Source organism: Peromyscus eremicus, chromosome 8a, assembly GCF_949786415.1.
Source record: "Peromyscus eremicus chromosome 8a, PerEre_H2_v1, whole genome shotgun sequence".
NCBI lineage: Eukaryota > Metazoa > Chordata > Mammalia > Rodentia > Cricetidae > Peromyscus > Peromyscus eremicus.
In genome coordinates, this window is record NC_081423.1 from 103,969,672 (window position 1) to 103,990,095 (window position 20,424).

Here is a 20,424-nt window from a genome sequence, read left to right on the forward strand (position 1 = left end):
CATATGCACAGTCCAGTCTTCCAAACATGACCAGATCAATAGGGTCTACCTCCCAGTCTCTGGGCACTGCAGCGTTTTATGCCTTGGTGGAACTCGAGTTCTATTTAGCACAGGCTGTTTAGGCCTTATGCAGGATAGCATCAGGCACAAGTGGACAATCTCCCATCCTTTAACTGGTTACAGGACCTGTTAGGGTCTGGAGGTGCTTTCCTATCTAAGAAAGTAGACACCACTAACATAGTTCAGTGAGTCTTTTTCTTAGCTAAGACATTTCAGGAAAGAAGGGCTTCTACTGGGTGCTAACTTCCTGTTGAATATCTGGAATTATATTACTATTCTGCAACCACAGGTAGGTCAGGCATAAGTGCCTTCTGGGATTCAGATGCACATTGAGTACCTGCCAGGTTCCCTGTAGGGTAACATCTGTCCAGGATATCTTTCAGCCAGGCACCAGGCTCCCATGCCAGTTATGCACTCTCAGGAGGGTGCTACTGCCCTGAGGCCTCCCCAGCTGTTTAGTGGGACTAGGCTTGGTGAGGAGCAGATAGATGCTCCTTGGCAACTCAGTGTCCAGAGACATCAAAGATGCACTCGTGTAAACTCTAGTATACTTAGGGCTGGTGTCTGTGTACAGCTTCTCGATTATGTCACCGCACGAGGTGTCTATGCTCTATCATCCTTGTAGACAGAACTCTTGCTGTAGTGTTTAGGGCTGAAAGATCATAACCTTTGTGACCACTACATAATTTGGGGGATGTGTATGTGTACACAAGATATAAACACAGCCTTCTCCCTGGAGAAAGTGGACAGACTGACTACTATGATTTTCTGATGTTTCAGGGCCACATAGAACTTCAGGTGGTGGCTGTATGGAGACACTGTCCTCTCCTTAGGCATCAGGAAGCAGATTCTCTCTGGTCATTTTTGTCATGAGAATCAGAAGGTTAGACCTTCTGGCTGGTGTCCTACGAGACTACAGGCCTATGTGTATGGGCCACTCAGCCATACCCTAGATTATGGCCACTGTCATGTGGTGGCCCCACCACATTCCACCCTGTTCTCTGAGTTTGTGTTTCATACTTTTACCCAATGTTCTCAGCTACTACAGCACCAGCTGCCCACACAAGTATCCCTTGCCCCTCAGTTCTCACCCTGGAGCTCAGCTTCTCTACACCTTCTCCTAACCCAGGCAGAACTATCTGACTCCTAACTTCACAGACAACTGATGATATATATCAGCTGTTTCAGATCAGAAATTATGATATGCAGCTTGCCTAGGCTAGATGCATAGATGGCTCTGTAGTCTTCCCCTACAACCCCCGGCTTTTTGAGACAGGATTTCTCTGTGTAGCTCTGGCTGTCCTGGAACTCTGTAGACCTGGCTGGCCTTGAACTCATAGATCCACCTGCCTCTGCTTCCCAAATTCTGGGATTAAAGGCATGTACCACCACTGCACAGCAATGGCTTGGTATGCTATCACAGATTTCTTTGTCCAGGCCTTTATTTGACTAACAACAACTAGGGTCCATTGCATGTCAAGCTGTCATTTCCATGTATGAATTTTGACACAGCTGAACCTCTCCTAAGGTCACCCCTGAGAGCTGCCTCAAGAGTCAAGTGCCCACTGGTGGGGTCACTACAGCTTGCTGCCCCTTATGCTGTGATCTTCCAGGTACTACACACAACTTCCTGTACTTCTATGCCCCATATTTACATACCTTAGGTTATACATTGGCCAGTCTGCCTGGACTTGAATCTGATCCCCTTGCTCTGTGGACTTGAAGGAGGTCCTTGACTCCAGCCAAGTCAGCTGACTCTCTTTCTCCCACTTTTCTTTGACTCACAGACAGCAAACCTACTAGCAAATTAGGTTAGGGGGAGCTAGGTGAAGGTTGCTGAGTTGAGGCCTCTAGGCTGTTTCATGTCGTAATTACAGGTTACACACTGCAGTTGCTAAATGTTAAATTACAAGCGTTGGCTCTCTGTGCATCATTTGACCACAATTATGATAATTATGTCCTTGTCAGAAGGTCAGCAGAGTGACCTCAGAGGGGGATACTAGGGTTACAGATGACTTGGGAGCTGGGGCTGAGCAGGGTAGTGGGATAGGTGTTCTTAATATGAATACCACAGGGCAAAGCAGGGCCATGGCTGACTGGCCTCAGAAATTTCAAATGCTGTTAAGAAAACAGAATTTTTCTAGGTGATCCTTTAACGATAGCCATTTTTATATGACAGAATAGTCATCAATATACAATGGAAACTTCAAGATTAGGCAAAAACCCATCACTGTTGGCAGTCTGTTGTGTCTGTGGCACAAAGTCCCAGTGCTATAGAGAAATGGAGAATTCCCACCAATGTGCCTTCCATTAAAGGAGAGATGCCTGAATCTTGTCTCCAGGAGCCTCTGATTACCAGCTCCCATGCAAAGATGAGGTGCTATAATGCTGACATTGGGAACATCATCTCACTCTGGAATTGGAGCTATCCTACTTTGGAAGTAACTGAGGTTCAAAATTGGGCCCCAACACCATAAACTGTGGAGATCATAATGTGGTATTGGTATCTAAATCACATAGGCTATCACTCACAAAGAGCCTATGTGCATGCTAAAGTTTAAATGGTTGAGAGGTGTCCAGTTTCACAGTTTGCCCCCAGCATCTCCTCTCTATTGCTGGGTCCCATGAAATGTGCTAGCCCACACTTTATGGCAGAAAATCTCTGGGGCCACATATACATAGCTGATCCTGTACTTACTACCCTGGTCCTCAGATTTATGAGGCCACATGCCTTTTCAGTCTCACATCTGACAAGCTATAGATGCTCCATCCATGGGCTGTATTTGAAATTTATCATATATATTTGCACTAAACTCTGTACTAATGCTGTAAGGATCATCATGGGGCCATCCCTCCCCCACTGTAGGGCAGGAGGGAGATGCTGGGGCCCTTTGTGGGTTTAGCCCATAAAATGTTACCTAAGAAGTAGTCCCTTCTCACTTATCATGGAATAACACATTCCAGGCTCTTTCCTTACAGAATTTCCCAAAGGACCCTGGAAAATCTCAAAGAGACTGTCCAAACCTCTGTGGGCCCATAGTCAACACACCAGGATCTAGGAGTGTAAGGGGGCAGTGGTTGGTAGGCAACCTAACAGTCTTGGCCCATACAATTCTCCTGTCCCCAGGAACCTTGTCTGTTGGGGGTGTCTTCTCTACAGGTGGCTTTGCTGCAGGATAGTGGTCAGCACAGGTGCCAGGGGTCTCTGAGGACTTCTACAGTACAAAACTCCACAAGTCATCAGAGTGTCTACACTCTGCTGATATCCCAGTGGCAGGTCTGAAAGCCAGTTCTGCTGTGCTGTTCCCACCCTGGGCTAGTCAATAGGTCAGGGAGATGAGAATGAAGAAATTACTGCTTCAATGTACAGGAGGATCAGGGTCCTGGAAGGAAGTGCCAACCTCTTTGGTGTCCTATGGGATTCCTGCAAGAACCCTGATAGGCAAACACGCATTCTTACCTTGTTTTCTCATTTTTAATTTGATTTTAAGGGTTTGTAGAAAATAGAGAAATCTCTAATATCTACTCCCTTCTCCCTATCGTCATTAACATCTTGTCTTAATATACGTGCAATAATCAATGAGCTGGTATTGGTATATCACAAACTAAAGGCCAAAATCTGCATTCCAGTTTACTCTTGTGTTCCACTGGTTTTGATAAATGCACATGATCTTGTACCATCCCCTGGGATAGAACCAGCTTAGGTGCCCTGAGACCCTGGTCAGTGACTGCAAGTCACTAGCTCTCAGTGCCTGCATTGGACACCACTCTTACCTGCTTCCATGATGCTGTGGTCTGGGCTGTGATAAGCCATATAGCCCTCCCAAGATGGATGAGACATGATTGGCTACATGCAAATAGTGTATTCAGCTCTATAGAGGTGGTAAGAGGAATTGCTATATAGAAAGTAGCTGGAGTTTACAGTGTGCAATTGGCAGGTTCCTTTCCTCACCAGCTTTGGGTTATCACCTGGCTCATATAATTCTGTACACTGGAACTCTGTAGTGACAGGGGCAAGGCCAAAATCTAAGGGCCTTGGAATTGGTGGAGTAGGCTTCTAAGCTCTGAATATACAAGTGTGTTCCTGGAGCACCAAACAGGGCGGTGAATTTCAGGGTGACATCACTTTACATGCTATGCAGGGTTCCAGTTCTGGGTTTTAGTTGAGTAGAAAGACCTGCTCAGTTGTAGGGCTGTTCTACAGTGATTCTTAAAGTCTTTTCCAGCTCTGCAGGCCCTTCACCTTTTCTCAGCTCTCTTTAGTGGTCTTGAATCTACAGGTGGTACTCGCTCTTCCTCTGTCCTGAAGACATAAATTTGTCCCTCTCCTGCTCTCAGTATGGTCACCACCCAATAAACTAAACTTCTAGGCCTCTCCTCATGGATAGGGGCACCCTGCAATCCCCCATCCCCACCAGTCACTTCAAATTCCTCCTGAAATGTATCCATCATTTGATGTTTGGGGCTTTGGCGCTCAGGTGAGCAAATAGAGGCTGCTTAAAGTGTTTGCCTCATCACCATCTCCCTGCTTTTTCTGAATCAAGCTCCAGGCCAGAGAGAGTGTCTCCCCACCTCCCCATTTCTGTCCTGCTTCTGTGTCACTCGCCCAACAAACGTTAGGATTTCCCCCAAGCCCCAAACTCTCGCATCTTCATGCCCACAGCTTCTGCAGTACAGCCCTAGTCCTCCTCCTGGACTTATTCAGGTCCTTCGTGCCCTCTTCTCTCTTCAGCGTCTGCGTTTGTCCCACTCCGAGCTACACTTTGCCGTGTCCTGTGCCGCGAGATGCTGACCACTGGGTATCTGCGGCGTGATACCAGGGCGTTCCAGGCCGGAGCTGGCAGGAGCTGGCAGGACGCAGATCTGTGAGCTGGCACACGGGGCGGAACTGCTAGCCCCGGCCGAAGGCCAGGCGGGGGCGGAGCTCGGACGAGGGCGGGGCGGCTTCACGGTTCCGCCCCCCAGCTGAGCCAGACCGGGGTCCTGGAACTTGCCAGCTCAGAGGTTCTAGCGGCAGCCGGCGCGCTTCTCTGGTTGCAGCTTGGGCGGCTCCGGCGGCTCCTGTAGTGGGCGGCCAGGGGCAAGCCGGGATGGATTGCGGACGGGCGACGTGATCAGCCTGCACACGAAACCACGCCGCCAGCCGCACTGGTTCAAGAGTCTACTATGTGGGTGCGGGCGCACGCCGGACGCAGACCCGGCCGGAGCATGCGGGGTGCGGCGTGGGCGGCCCGCAGGCGCGCGGGGCAGCAGTGGCCTCGGTCCCCGGGCCCTGGGCCCGGCCCGCCCCCGCTGCTGCCGCCGCCGCGGCTGCTGCTGCTGCTACTGCTGCTGAGCGGCGCGAGCGCGCAGTACTCCAGCGACCTGTGCAGCTGGAAGGGGAGGTGAGTCTTGCCGGCGATTCCAGCGTGGACTGCCTCGGCTGTGAGATGCAGAGGGGCTGGTGGCGGCGGGGTAGGGGCCGCGATCCTGGCCAAGCCGGGTGACCCCCGCCCTAGCCCTGGTTTCAGAACAAAAGAGTTGGCGGAGTCTGGGTCCGGTCTCGGAAGACGCCCACTCTCCGTGCGCGTATCTCTGCCCTTGTGGGGTTTCCTGAGCTCCACCGGTTGCGGGTTCGGCGCTCCAAAGGTTGGAATTTCTGACCCTTGGGGAAGGTTCGGTCCTGTGCACATAGAGAAGGACAGCTGTGGCGCGGAGAGCGCGGAGTCCAAACGCAACCGGTATAGGCTCCAGCACCAGTCGCGTCTGTAGGGCAACGAGACGGGTTCGACACCTGTCCGCAGCCAAATGCTGTAGGGTAGAGCCCCGCGCCCGCTCGGTGAAGGTCAAGCCGCCCTTGGCAGCCGGGCGCGGGGTTCCCGTGACACCCCCCTCTGGTCCCCATCAGCGGTGACAGCCAAAGACTTTTTTTGTTGTTTTAACTGAAGTGTGACGTGTGGAAAGGAGCGCAAGTCACAAGTGTGCGCAGGCGGGGTGCCTGAGGAGTAATAGCTGCTCTGGACACTGAGGGCGTGTCAGGCACAGCGGCCGGCCCCCTCTCTTTGCAGAGCCAGTTTCATACACTGCAAGTTGCCAGTTCAGCGGGTTGCCTAGCGCGCTGCGCAGATGCGGTTCTCCGCTGAAAACGTGGGCTGGGGCGGCGGTAGGGGTCTGGTGTGGCTCATCCCATGAGCAGGGCGCCTGCGCAGGCCGGTGGAGGTACACGATCTGGTCTGATGCACAGACTACAGTGTAGAGGGCTCATGTGGGCAGTGCGTGATGGATGCTTTTGGCGAACAGGGTTTTCTGAGAAGGCTGGATGTTGAGCGGTGCCCAGGCTCTGTGTAAGCAGGGCACCAATAGTTATCTTGTACACTTACAGTGCCTAACTTTCTGAGGAAACCACGGAGTCCACAATCAACCCTCATAATGACTCCTGCTGGAGTGCTTGCACTGGAAGGTTGAGCGCTGCCTCCTGAGAGCTCCTGCCCCTCCTTTCAGGGAGTTAGCTCTTTCTCTAGTAGAAATCCCTTCTGTCCGGTTAGAGTAGGGAGTCAGTAGAGCTTGGGCAGACAAGGGCAGATGGGATCTGGAGGAGGACTGGCCTCGGGAATGCTGGCGCCGTCACAGAGCTGGCCATGAGCCTGTGATGTTGAGCTCTTATGGGGCTGCCCTTTTCCCGATGGTAATTAGCTCTCTGCTCACAGCCTGCACTGCTGAATCAGTGTACTCTAGCCTCAGGTCTTGGGGTGCCTTGTTCCAGCAGACCAAAACCAGAAACCGAACTCCGACACTTGATTTTCTTCCAGGTTCTCAGAAGACTGTGTGCCTCAAAGACCACCTTCCTCTGAGTCCAGGGATCTGTGGTATGGGGTGACCTTCTTTTAGCTAGTGAGGGCTTGAGTATAGATAAACTAAAAGACACCTTTTCTGTGGGTCTACTCTTACATTGTTGCTTCCAATTAAGTGGGACCAGATGACCAGAACATAATGCATGTGACTGCTGGGATGGCAGCACTCAAACTCATGTCCGGGTATTGTGAGCTGGCTATCTGTCCCGTTGGATTCCCTCTCTCCCCTGCCCACCTCCAGAGCCAGGTCAAGGGCCTCCAATTGTGTGTAAGCTGTGGGAAGTGTCCAGTAACTGGTCACAATTATGCCTACCTGGGCCTCCTCCCCATCACCACAAACTCATTCCTATTCTGGGATTCCCTTGAGGGCCTTTTTCCCAAGGCACAGCCTAGCAGAGGACAGCTGAAGGCACCTGGTAGTTGTAGGTAGGTAGGTGGGATTGGGAGAACACATAAAGAGTCCCTTGTGTTATAGCCATTGCCCCCAATTATAAGTACACTTCACAGGTCAGTTTACTACTGCCCAGAATGCTGGTGTGCTTGCTACTCCACAGTGTTTATGAATTTTTCCCCCCAAGAAGTCTAGAATAAATCACTGGGTGGAGCAAGCCTCAAAATGTCGGATTCTGGCCTCTGATAGAAAGGGAATTGCTCTCCATAGCACTGGCCACTCCATTTAACTCATGTAGGCTCTAGGTGTTTCCAAGAAATCAAGTTGGAAATTTTGAAATCCCTTTCTCTGTTTATTAGCCAGTGCCATAAAGGTGGACCATGAACTTTCCCACTGTTACCAGCAGGCACATGGCAGGTGTAGTCACACCTGGGCTGTCTTGCAAGATAGGAAATGAAAGGCAAAACTTAGCAGAGCCTTTAGGTTTCACTTGGACCCAAAACCTTTCTAGAGACCCTTGTCTTGTCCCAATATGAGCAGTGTACCTGAACAAGTCCTGCTCACATCAGTGAGTCCTCATACCAACCTGGAATTTACACTTTGTCTCACAAGGCCACTCAAATGTGTGTTCATCTGGGTAGTGACCCTTGCTGATGGAAACAAAACAAAACATTGTGCTGGTGATATGGCTTAACGGTATAGTGTTTGTCCAGCATGTGCAAGTGTGAAAGACATTTTGTTGTTCCTCAGGACAATCATGCACCCATACACACCATTTATTCAGTTTAATCTATGATCAAACAAGCCTTGCCAATTTTATGGTGTAGACTAGGATCAGTTCTGTGCGTATTGTAGCTTAATCACAGCAGTGGAACATGATTGCTTCATTTTGTGTAGCTGGTGTGCCATCTACATCTCATGAAGATGGTAAAGTCCTGTTGATCAATTGTCATTTAGGATGTTTGTGTTTATGGTGTGGGGTGTTGGAAATGGAAATTTAGGGTACTAGGTGTCTCAGTGGGAACCTGCATGGCTGGTCTTGACTTCTTTAAAGCTGTCTGTCTGGTCCTAGGCTGAGGGTCCCTTTACTTTAGTTCCTACTTCTCTAAACGTGGGTTATGCACACTGCACTAGTTTTGATGTGAAATCTCTCTTGTTGGCCTGAATATTTTAAGAGAGTATGAGGGAAGATTCTTGCTTGTCCTGGGATGGACACTAATCCTTCCCTTAGCTAGTGAGGCCTGAGTAGAGGTGAGCTAACAGGTACCTTGTTTCTGTGGGTACTCTGCCCTCATATTCTTTCCAAATAAGTGAATGCAATGGACACCACATAATGCATGTGGCTGCTGGGATGGCAGCCCCTAATCTGGGCATTGTGGGCTGGCCTCTTGTCCCTTTGGGCTGCTTCTGCCTCTGCCTATGTTGTGGATGGAGGATAGTCTTCCCCTTTATCCACCTTTGCTGTACTGAAGCTCAGTGGTCTGGGGCTCACAGAACCTCTGTAGTGAGGCCTCCACCCTCTTGATCCTCAGGAAGCAAAACCTCATGCTGGGTGCTTTATATGGAACAGAGTTGAGGTTTGTGACTGGCCTGGTGCAAGCGTCAGCTGTCTCTTGATGCTGGAGACAGGAGAGAAAAAAAACACAACAATTAGGTGTTAGCCATGTGTATCAGCTACTCACCATTTAGTCTAATTTTCACATAATGATATAATTATGCCCATTCCTGTATAGGTGTCAGATGAGCTTGTGTGAGTTTTATTGACTGTAATTTCTAAGTTTGTTTGCTGGTTCTGGCTGTTGCCTGGCCCAGGGCTTTGTCTGGTTGGGAAGCAGGTCAGGAGGGGTTCACCCTCAATGCTTTTCTCTGATGTGGTCTGAGGGGTGACTTACAGTCCTAGACTACTGCAGTCCTTGTACACAAAATGAGGTTTAGGGGGCCGGAAGCATGAGTCACTAGCAGTAAAGGTATGGCATGTGTTATACATTTTTGCCCTTGCAGAAAGGATTTCTGGTAACTCACTCAGGCTAGGTTCTGGATATAACTTTTTTTAGTTTGCATAAAAATCCTAAGAATGTGGATGAACCTGTCTGAGATCTGATCAGAACCAAACTCATGTAATAGAACTCTTAGCTGAAGTCACTGGTTTCTTTCCAAGACCACTTGTGGTTATGACGTAACCTTAGCAACAGGCTGACTTTTGCTTTTTAGTCTGAGCAGGAGAAACTACTACATTTTCAGCAGCTTCAATTTTTCGAAAACAATACTGCCTCCCAAGGGTGTAGCATACTACATGTCTCCTTTCATTTGGCATTTGTGAGGTTAAATTATTACTTTAGGAACCTTATTACTTTAGGAATCCCATCCAAAGGTCCTCTTGTCCTTAGACTTCTCCCCACCCCCTGCCCCAGGGATGTTTCCTTTGCCCTTATAATGAACCCTGCTTTAATGGCCCTTGGGTTTATTTATTTTTTAAATATGATTGGTGATATAAAACTTCAGGTTTGAAAATGAATGAAAAAATGGTCAGATCATTGGCTTAAGGAAAATCAAAATCTCTTATTCCCTGTGGCTAACTCCTCTGGCTGGTGTGGAAGTTGCTCTCTGGAGTATATTATTATATATGTAGTACACCCATGACATCTCTACATGCAAGGTTTATCCTTATCTTTCACTCCCTTGAGTGGTTTGAAACCTTGGCTGGTGTAGTGGTCCTGTTGGTCTCCTTTGCTCCATGTCTTGGAAACAAAGTTACAGAGCATCCTTGCTGTAACTTCCTGGTGTCATTTCCTTGGCTAAGGAACCGACTAAGACTCTGGTGCCCTGAGTGCAGCATGGGTAGTATCTAGGGTCTGGGGAGCCAGCATGGCCTGTACCATCAGAGCTTTGGCCTGGCTCAGCCTGACTCTTGGAGTAGGTCCACTGGCAGCTAAGAGAGATGGGTACCTGAACATGTGTCAGGTGAGTGTGAATGACTCCTGAGTGAGGCTGTATGTGGGGTGAACGCATATGGGGATCTTTGCTGTGAGGTCCTGCCTAACTCTGTCCCTTCTTCCCACAGTGGGCTGACCCGAGAAGCACATAGCAAGGAGGTGGAGCAGGTGTACCTGCGCTGCTCAGCAGGCTCTGTGGAGTGGATGTACCCAACTGGGGCGCTCATTGTTAACCTGCGGCCCAACACCTTCTCACCTGCAAGGAACCTCACTGTGTGCATCAAGCCTTTCAGGGACTCCTCTGGGGCCAATATTTATTTGGAAAAAACTGGAGAACTGAGACTGTTGGTGCGGGACATCAGTGGTGAACCTGGCCAGGTGCAGTGCTTCAGCCTAGAGCAGGGTGGCCTATTTGTAGAGGCAACACCCCAACAGGACATCAGCAGGAGGACCACAGGCTTCCAGTATGAGCTGATGAGTGGGCAGAGGGGGATGGACCTGCATGTGCTGTCTGGTGAGTACCCTGTTCAGGGCTAGCATGGGCTAGCTAATGGTTAGTCCTGCTGCTTTTTCTCAGGTAACATTGGAACTTCTCATAGTCTGATTTTCTCCTACCTTCTCCCTTATTCACTTCTGTGAAACATTCCTGTGTCTGTAGCTTCAATGTGGCATGCTTGTCCCATGAGCCCTTTGTCCTACTGAGGGACTGCAAGGTAAAAGAGTATTGGACCTTAAAATTAATGCAGCTTTTTCAACCAAGAACCTCTCTAAGAAGACTTCTGGTTGTGGTGTACCTTAGGCCCCTGGAGCTTCTGGCTTGAGGGAAGTGAGGTGGTAGGAGGCTGTGTTCCCTGAGAATGGCTTATGGTCTGATCTCTAAAGGACTCTTTACAACTCATTTGAGATGGGGCTTCTACAAACCGGCTCGGGTTTTTAGTGTCTATCATAACCTTGAAATAGTTTTGGGTGGGGAGCAGAACAGCATAAAGCTGTGACATCCCAGAGGCTTCTGTGGATGAGTATTAGTCAGGATTGAGAAAACCACATAAGGTCTCCAAGGAGAGCACAGCTGACCCAGCTCTATCTCTACAAGATAGAGCCAGGAAACTGATGGAGAGACTGGTAAGTACCTAGGGTCTGAGACTGAGAAAGAGAGGTGTGTAGCCAGGTGCCTGCTAGAGGTTGAGGTAGGTGGGCCTGGGAGGAGCTCCCCACTGGGACAGAATAGCAGCCTCAGGAACCAATGCAGGATCAGCTCTAGATAGTGATTGATGATGAGGTTCTGGTGCATATTTCTCCAAGATCAGGTGACTGCCAGATGAGGTGATATGTGTGCCTAATAACTGAAGCTGTGGGCTTGGCTTTGTTTTGTTTTGACACAAGCAGATGTTTTTCTATGTGACAGGCAAGTTGCATCAAGGGTTGTGTGGCTTTGTTGGTGGATAGTAGAGAGATGTTGGCATCAGGACATCAGGGAAAGACAGGTCTCTCTCACCTCTTGTACTGTGATCCATTAGGGTCTTATTTCTTTGGTCATAAATGAGGATGACAGATAGACTCCAGGAGCTGCCCTCTCCTCCCTGTTCCTTACTGCCTGCAGCTTCTATGTCCATACTTCCAGGCTAAAGGCGAGAGGCCTGTGGGGGTCAGTTGAGTGGCCTCAGCTTCTCCTGGGGTTTCAGGAAGGCAGAAGCCCTGGCATAGGTTTTAGCTATAGTCCTGTATTCAGTACTCTATGTACCTCTCAGGCCACAGGATCTCACACAAGGCAGTGTACTAGGTAAATTGTCATGCTATCCCTATACCTAGGACTTTGTTGTGTTTGAGCCTCAGGGTTCCCTCACGATCCTAAAACATACACCTAGTTGGCTCTGAATGTCTGAAATCAAACCTGCAGTGACTTTTCACACCTTGCCAATGTCAGTCACTACACAACAACTATCAGAACTCAGTATAGGGTCTCAGACTAAGGTGGCTATGAGCTCTGGCCCAACCCTAGCATTGCCTGAAAACAGTCAATAGATATGTGTATTACCTAGAGTGGGTGCCACTCTTCCTAGGGAGCACCACCTAAGTGTCAGGGTTAAGATGGTCTCAACCTGGATATTTGGCTTTCTTGAACAATGGGGATCATGAGCTGTTAGTGCCTAAGGAATGGGTATATATTGTGGAATGTTAGTGCTGGCCATTGTCCTGCTCAGATTGGACCAGTGGCAGGCTTTTTCTCTTCTCCTGTTCTGGCCTTGGTGCAGTTTCAGAAATAAGATATAAGCCAAAGTTAAGGCAGTATCAGTCAGAGAAGAAAGAGTGCACCTGACCTGGATGGTTGTGCCAGAGGCAGACAAGCTCTTAGATGAATCAGTTCTCATTTGTGCTGACTCAATAGAACAGTGGTGCTGTGGGTTGGAACCCAGACAAGAGTGCATGAGAGAATGTGTGAGTGTGCATCTGTGCGGGATCCTGCACGTGTGCATGTGAGCCTTGCTCCTCACCCAGAAAGGAGGGAACCTGCCACTGCTCTAGCATAGTTTCACCAGAGTGTTTACAGTATTAGCTTTATGTCCACTAGGATTGTATAGTTGACTTGTGAACTGCATCAAAATAGAAAGGCGCAGAGCAGTGGGGTACAGTACTCTTCCAAGGGCATAGATAGATCATATGAGAGGTGACCCCAGCATCTGGGATGCTGGATTTGGCTGCTTGCCCTGCATCTGCTGCCCCTGTGGCCTTGCTCAGGATATCTGGGCAGTGGCACTGCCTCTGACCCTTAGGGAAATCTGGCAGAATATACTAAAGGCCCTACAGCTGACTACAGATAAAACTCCATCTGGAGGCTGACCTCCCTTGGCTCAACTATGTGGGAGAAATGACTGTGGGGTGAACAGCAAGGGCGAGATTCTGTCTGGTCCATGGAACAGGTACAGCTTGGTGGGTTCTGGTTCCATTCCATCCTGGCTGGCTTATGACTTTGGCCATTGCTGTGGAACCCTGGGAGAGGCCAAGTGAGGGGGGTGGTCGCAACAGTGGCTTTTCAGACACACAGCTAAAGAGGTGGACAGCAGGACACTTTTCATTTGCCGTTGCAGTTACTGGCTCATAGGGCTCACAGGGTGCAGCCTGCAGCTTCTGAGCATGTCTGCTTATTTTTTTTAAATCCTGATCTGCTTGTTGCTACTAGGCTTGAGAAGCTACATGGAGCCCCACTGCCCAAGCCTCTTTGGTAGTCTCAAGAGTTCAAGCATGGCCCTGATGGTGTCAGGGTTGATGACCATGTCTTTTTTGTTTGTTTTGTTGAGACAGTATCTCTCTGTTATGTAGCTTTGGTTGTCCTGGAACTCACTATGTAGACCAGGCCGTCCTTGAACTCTTCCTGTAGAGTACTGGGATTAAAGATGTGCACCACCATGCCCAGCGGTGGCCATGTCTTGAAGTGGAAAGAAGCATTGTGTCCTGGAAGCTAAAGAGCAAAGGGCATATTCTTTGGAGCTATGCATCCTCTGGTCGGTTCTTGCCTTGGTGGTTTCTCAGGCCTCTGTAATTATCTTGTAATTATTTTTTGTCTTAACCCTCTTCCAACCTTGGATAAAGAAGGGTGTTGTCTCCACTGACTTCCTTGCTAGGATGAAGGGTTCAGAGAACCCCTTGGTCATCATCCTTCTGGTGGAAACTGGTGATGTTGATCATTGAAGAAGCCTAGGCCTCAGCTCCTAATCTTGCGTCTCTGTTCCTGTTAAATCACTGTCCCCACCATCTGTCACAAAGTGTGCTAGGGATCTTAAAGGGCTTTGGTGTGTAAGGTTTTCGCTTTGGAACTGTATGTGTCATCCTGGCTGTTCTTGTTAGGCAGTGTTGCCCACACATCAGTTGGTCTGGCTTACAAGGTCTGCAGATCCTCCTAGCATCCATCCAGCAATTCTTGCCTGAGTTGGTTTTCCCTGTTTTCCTCCCTTTTGGCAACTGTGCCCAGACTGAGTCCTCGCCTGACTCTTCAGGTGTCCTCAGGAGGCTCCCTTAGATTCTGTTTCTTTATCCTCATTTTATTTCTTTTATGCACTTTCCTGCCTGGTTTCCAAAGTGGCTCCCAGGAAATGTGATTGCCAGCATCTGCAGCCAGCACATTTTACAGCTGCTATGAACTTGATTGTTTAATAATTCTTCCTAGATTGAGGTCTTTATCATCCACATTGAGTTTCTGCAAAAGTGAAGCTCAGAATTAGAACAGGGATGCCTCCAGGTGAGTTGCTAGCTCACGACACCGACTCAGTGAGGCTTGTACAGGTCTGCGGGCTGACTAGCCTGACATCTCCTGCAAGTAAGTTGTGAGCCAGGGCAAGCACAAATGAAGGGGATGATCTCTAAGTGTTCTCTGCAGCTGTCACCTGAGGTATGAGCACATGTGATTCCCAGAGAGGGCAAAATTCATGGACTTGTTTCAGGCTACATCTCCACGCCTATGGTCCCTGCCTCCCAGCCCCTCTCCACGGCAAGTTGCTGTCCTGGCTCAACTTAGGTAACTGTCAACTCTGAGGTGCTTTAGGGTAGCTTCTGGGGACTCTTGCCTCCAACTCTCAGCCCTGTGAGGCCTCGACCCTCAACGCTTTCCCTAGCCTCTGCTGCTTTCCATCCTGAAGGGGACCCTCAGGTGGGCTGTGGTCACTGGTCAGGTGCCAACCAGGGTGGACTTACCAGAGTACTATGCTCTGAGTGTAATGTTGCCCAAAATGTTAGGCCCTGTTTGTGTTCTAGATCAAACCAACCCATGTCTACTCACATGAGCCACTGGTTCCTAGTCAGTGTGAGGATGAACAACATGCTACAGAAACCACACACCTCAACAGCTTCAGAGTTGATGGTCAGGTGACCTCCAGTGCTGGGGGCTGTGATGACCCAAACAAATAACACAGAAAGGAAAGGAGTTGCAGGCCAACCAGGATTAAGGGTGGACATCCAAGGGACCAGCAAACTGCAGCTTCCAGGAGTCTGGCTGTACCCAGGTCTCCTCAGCAGAAGTCTCTGGACTGTAAAGCTGACGAGGGGGTGGGAGTGCTTGGTTTTCTGATGGACTATGCTGATGCCAACAGGTTGTACTTGTTCCACGGCTTCTCCCTTTTTTGATAACTAAATAGAAGCCAAAGTGCTGGCAGGTGAGTGGGTGGGTGAGTCAGCAAGCACTGAAGCTGGGAGGCACCTCACCCCCTTTCTGGGGTAGGACCAAAGGATAGGGCCCCAGACACACCCAGCCCAAGGGTCCACAGAGAGCTGTGTTTGACTGGGACACTGTAAACCCTAAGGCTTTGTCTCAGGCTTACTCTTTCAGGACCTTATAAAGCTTCTCTGAACTTCTGTTGGCCTGGAAACACTTGGCCTGCTTGCCCTCCACCCACTTGAGTGCCATCTTGGTTCCCCTGGGGCCAAGTCACCAGCACTCAGGGTCAGGCTGTGTGGCCTCCAGGCATGTGGATAGCATGAGTTTCTTCAAGACCAAGCTGCCCTAAGACAAGGGCTGCCCCAAAGCCTTTGCAAGGGAATGACCCCAGGGAAATATATCTACTGAGCTTTTATACCTCAGGGCTTCTGTTTATTTGGCGAACTTGGCCCCAAGCAGGAAACTGAGGACAAAGCCTTAAGACATATTCACAACAAATAAGCTTCCATCTTCCTGAATCCACTCTGAGTGGTCCGTGGAAAAGCTGCTGAGCCACAGTTCCTGTTCCACACCAGGGGAAGTGGGACAAAGGGCAGGAGAGGGCTATCTCTGGAGAAGTGGGTTGTATAAGTGGTTGACCAGTAGGGTAGATCATTCTAAGAGTGTATGTACCTCTGGGCTCTCTGTAGGATGCCAGGCCCCAGGTTTTAGGTGTCTCAAGCCTGAGTCCTGTGGGTAGGACTCAATTTGATGGGCTTTTATAGTACATAACTTGTCCCAAGGCTTGGTGAGGCCTAGAGTAAGGGGCTAAACTGATGGCTCTAGCCCAAGACCTCATACCCATAGCAGATTTTCCCACTCACTTTTGCAGACTCTTAGCCTTGCTTCTTGTAGGAAATGCCTGGGGCAGATGGGCTGAGTGAGATTCTCCACAGGGCCCGATGATCTGGGGAGTAGACATCACACTGCAGTAGGGAGTCTGCTTTCTGGTGAGATGCCCATGTCATTTTAGGATGTGGGTGTGAAAACTAGGGGAGGGTACCTTGGTTGAATGGTATAGGCACATGGTTTCAGTTCAGCTTGGGGATGTTTTGCATTGTTGACAGTCATTTAATAACAGTTTTATTTTTGTTGTTTTGTTTTTAAATGAGTAGAGTTATTGCTTGTTTGGAACTATACTAACAAGGTAAACAGAAGTGGCATGGAACTCCTTTGTCTGGGCTTATGTTATTGTGGCTACAGAATGAGCCAGGATGGCCAAGTGATCACCTGGAATTACTGTCTGGCTTGACAGAAGTTGGTCTTCTGCCTCCTGCATTGCTGATCACCTCTGTGGTAGAGCTGGAGCTGGCCAGCAGTCTCACCTTGACTTTGTCTCATTCTAACATATGTCCTCAAATGTAGGGCAGGGAGGCAGGCCTTTTATATTCTGCAGTGTCAGGGCTGGGGAGGGTCTGTGACTAACCAGCATTGTCTGCACTGTATCATCCATCCTCTTCTTTCCTCCCCAGCTCCATGTCGGCCTTGCAGTGACACTGAGGTCCTTCTTGCCATCTGTACCAGTGACTTTGGTAAGTCTGTCCTGTGGTTGTCTTTCCAGGGTCTGAGGGCTTTCCCAAGTCAGCATTGATTTCTTTTATGTGTGTGTGTACTAGGGGTGGTGGTGGTGCTGAAGCTGCTCAACCTGGCCTCACCCTGGAATTACAGGGAGCAGGGCACTGTGTGCACTACTAAGGCAAGTCTGCATACCATGCATGCAGGCAGAGTTGGGGTTTGCATTCTAGGTGTGTCAGTGAGTTCTCACTGTGCAAAGCAGCTCACAACCTCCTGGGGACTCTGGAAGTCCTTAAGTTCCCAGCAACATTTCAGAAATTCAGAGGGCAGCCTAGTATGTGCCTGAGCTAGCCCCAGCTCAGAGCTCTGCCCATTCTTCATCCGGGTGGCTGGGGTTTTGAAAGCCCTTTTGGAGTCAGAGATGTTTGCACAGTGCTCTTCTTAGTCCCAAGTCTTGGTGAGGCCCAAGAGGTCCCAAGTCTTGGAGTAGGGGCTAAACTGATGGCCCCAGCCCAAGACCCCATACCCACAGCAGACAGATTTTCCCACTCACTTCTACTCACTCCAACTCCAATTAACACTTCCTTTGCAGACTCTTAGCCTTGCTTCTTGTAGGAAATGCCACTCAACCAAGGTACCCTCCCCCAGCTTCCACACCCACATCCTAAAATGACATGGGCATCTCACTAGGGACCAAGGTGGTCCTTGCTGAACTGCTGCCATAATAGTGGCTACATTAAGCTGGGGCCCAGCTGGCCCTACTCAAACCTTTATCCAAAAGCCAAGAACTATCACTTGGTGGGATCTTGACTACTTATTGCTCTACTCTCTAGGCTTTAACCAACCACCCAATACAAGTCATTCCCTGTCCCCTCCCCTCACGTCATTCTTGACCTTTGAGCTGCACTGTGAAATCTGATAGGACCCAGAACTGCAGAGCACTTTGCTTATTTTTTTTGTTCTTACCTGAAGAGCATGTACTGTGTAGCTGATGCTCAGTGGAATACCTTTGTCTGACATTGTCAGTATCATGGACTGCTGCTCATCATTGAGCTTTCTAAAGGCTACTAAGTGACACAGTGGGTTAAAGTCCAGGTTCTAAAGTCTTTGATAGCCGAGGACATGCCCAGGGTGACGTATGCTATATGTGCCTGCCATGTTGACAGTGCCCATTAGATCTGCTGACCTCGGTCTTTTTCCTCTACAGTTGTCCGAGGCTTCATCCAGGATGTCACCCATGTGCCAGAACAGCAAGCATCAGTCATCTACCTGCGGGTGAGCAGGCTCCACCGGCAGAAGAGTAGGGTCTTCCAGCCAGCTCCTGAAGGCAGTGGCCACTGGCTGGGCCATGTCACGACACTTCTGGAGTGTGGTGTACGGCCAGGGCATGGAGAATTCCTCTTCACTGGACATGTGCACTTTGGGGAGGCACAACTTGGATGTGCCCCACGCTTTAGTGACTTTCAGAGGATGTACAAGAATGCAGAGGAGAGGGGCATAAACCCCTGTGAGATCAATATGGAGTGACTTGCAGGGTGACATGGTACTGTTCTTCAAATGAGCCATGGTTTGTGTCCTCAGTTGCTCTATCAAATCCTGATAAAGGCTGCAAGGTGGTGGCATGGGCCCAGCCTGGTGCTCAAACTGGAAAGGTACATGCTGCTCTGACCCATTAGGTCTCAGCCAAGGATGCCCTGACCCATTGGAAATTCTGTAAAATTCAAACTAAGTTATTATATTTTTTTGTAAAAAAAAAAAAAAAGAAATGTCCATAGGAAACAAATTCTTGTGTCTGAAGATGCCTTTGGTGTGCCATTTAATAGTGTTTTTAGAAAGTTAACTTTAGCCATTGCATTTGGTCTGATGTATTATTGGTGGGAGCTCGGTTGTGGTGCACAGTGATGGCTGTGGGCTTCCATGGTTACCACTCAACCTTGTTATCCTTGTGATAGAAATGCATGGAACAAATACTTTATTTTCCATTCATTTTGTTTCTGATTTTTAAAGACCATCTCTGCAGCTGGCAACTTTCCCAGACTGTAGGCTGCTTCCATTCCAGAGAATAAAGACCAGGATCTGAGCACACTGTTACTATCCATCTTAACCCATCAGATGGGTACCTGCACTGAACCTTCTCTGCTCAGCTGTGGCACTGCTGTCCCTCAACCTCTTGTTCACAGGACAGTTCTGTATGGTGCTGCTTAGCTTTAGGCACATGCCCCTTTCCTGCTCCTTCCAGGCCACTGCTGCCTTCTGCATCTGTCGACACATTTTCCACTGAGCCAGTGCTTGTCCAAATCTCTGGATACCAAGGGACTCACCTACTTACTGGCCTCATTTCTTCAGATGGTGTGAGTTTTTCTGTGGTAAAAAAATCTCCACAAATTGAGGCTTAAACAGCAGGCTTTAATTCAGACAGTTCTGGAAGCCAGAATGGGTATGAGCAGGACCACATTTCTGCTGGAGATTCCAGGAGGGACATTTTAGCTTCTGGTGACTTTAGGCGTCCTTGGCCTGTGACTCTTTTACTCTGGTGTTGCTTTCCCTGACATGTGACTTCTGCTGTGTCAAATTTCTGTCTTAGGAGGACACAGGTCATTGATTTAAGGCCCACCCTGGTGACCTCATCTTCGCATGATTATGACTCCATTTCTAACTAGGTCACAGTCAAAGGCTACAATAAATATCAAATCTGGAGGAAGAATATTCATTCTGGGGGCTGGTGAGATACTCAGTGGTTAAGAGCACTTGCTACTCTTACAAAAGGACCTGAGTTTGGTTTCCAGATTTCATGTTGGGTGGCTTGTAATTGTCTATAATACCAACTCCAGGTGATCTAGCAACTTCTTCTGTCTCCACAGGCACCTGCACACACACACACACACACACACACACACACACACACACACACACAAATTTAAAAAGAAACAAAAAAAGAATATTCACTCCAGTATAGGGAGTTTGGGGTGGACTGCATCTCATCTCTGTGTCCCAGCTCACAGGTCCGGTCCTGCTTGAGTCCCGGCTGGGACCTCATTAGTTCTTGGGAATTGCTGTCTCCTGTGCAAGTTCTGAGAACTCTGTGGCCCTTACCAGTTCCTGAGGCATGTTGGGGGGATTCCCCTCCCCCTTCAGCTATGGGCCTCAAGGGTAAACAGTCCCAACTGTTGTATTTATTCACCAGGCGCTTCTTCCCATGCAGCTTCTGAGGCAAGACCAAGGAGAGACTGATACAGCAGTGAGTACCAGGCTGGTATGCTAGTTTAGGTGTGTGCCAGCTCAACTTGAGCTGGTACAGGTCTGCAGGTCACAACAAGAAACAGGTGCCCATGGGTGAGGATGTGTTTGTGATGAGTTTGTGATGGGCTGGGCCCTACTCTAGCTGGTGATTATGATACCTTATGTTAGCAGGACTAGGTCACACAACCGGGCCATGCCCAGTGGAGCCTCTCCTATTTCCTCCTCTCGGCCTACAGGAAGCTGTAGAACAGGAATGATGTGTTGGCTACC

The 20,424-nt window shown here is 49.1% G+C and overlaps 1 protein-coding gene across 1 annotated transcript; it reads left to right on the forward strand.

Moving 5' to 3' along the window:
* Positions 1–5,029: 5,029 nt before the first annotated feature.
* On the forward strand, positions 5,030–18,873 carry Metrnl (meteorin like, glial cell differentiation regulator). Its single transcript, XM_059272349.1, has 4 exons — positions 5,030–5,444; positions 10,343–10,728; positions 16,872–16,931; positions 18,122–18,873. Exons 1-4 carry the CDS (start codon positions 5,227–5,229, stop codon positions 18,439–18,441), a joined length of 984 nt encoding a protein of 327 aa, XP_059128332.1. The 5' UTR covers positions 5,030–5,226; the 3' UTR covers positions 18,442–18,873.
* Positions 18,874–20,424: the final 1,551 nt, after the last annotated feature.

Excerpts from the sequence above, each read along its gene's own strand:
- Metrnl (XM_059272349.1), top strand. The coding sequence starts at position 5,227 with ATGTGGGTGCGGGCGCACGCCGGACGCAGACCCGGCCGGAGCATGCGG. Across the intron at positions 5,445-10,342 it reads CTGTGCAGCTGGAAGGGGAG|TGGGCTGACCCGAGAAGCAC; the intron begins GTGAGTCTTGCC and ends TTCTTCCCACAG. Across the intron at positions 16,932-18,121 it reads CATCTGTACCAGTGACTTTG|TTGTCCGAGGCTTCATCCAG; the intron begins GTAAGTCTGTCC and ends TTTCCTCTACAG.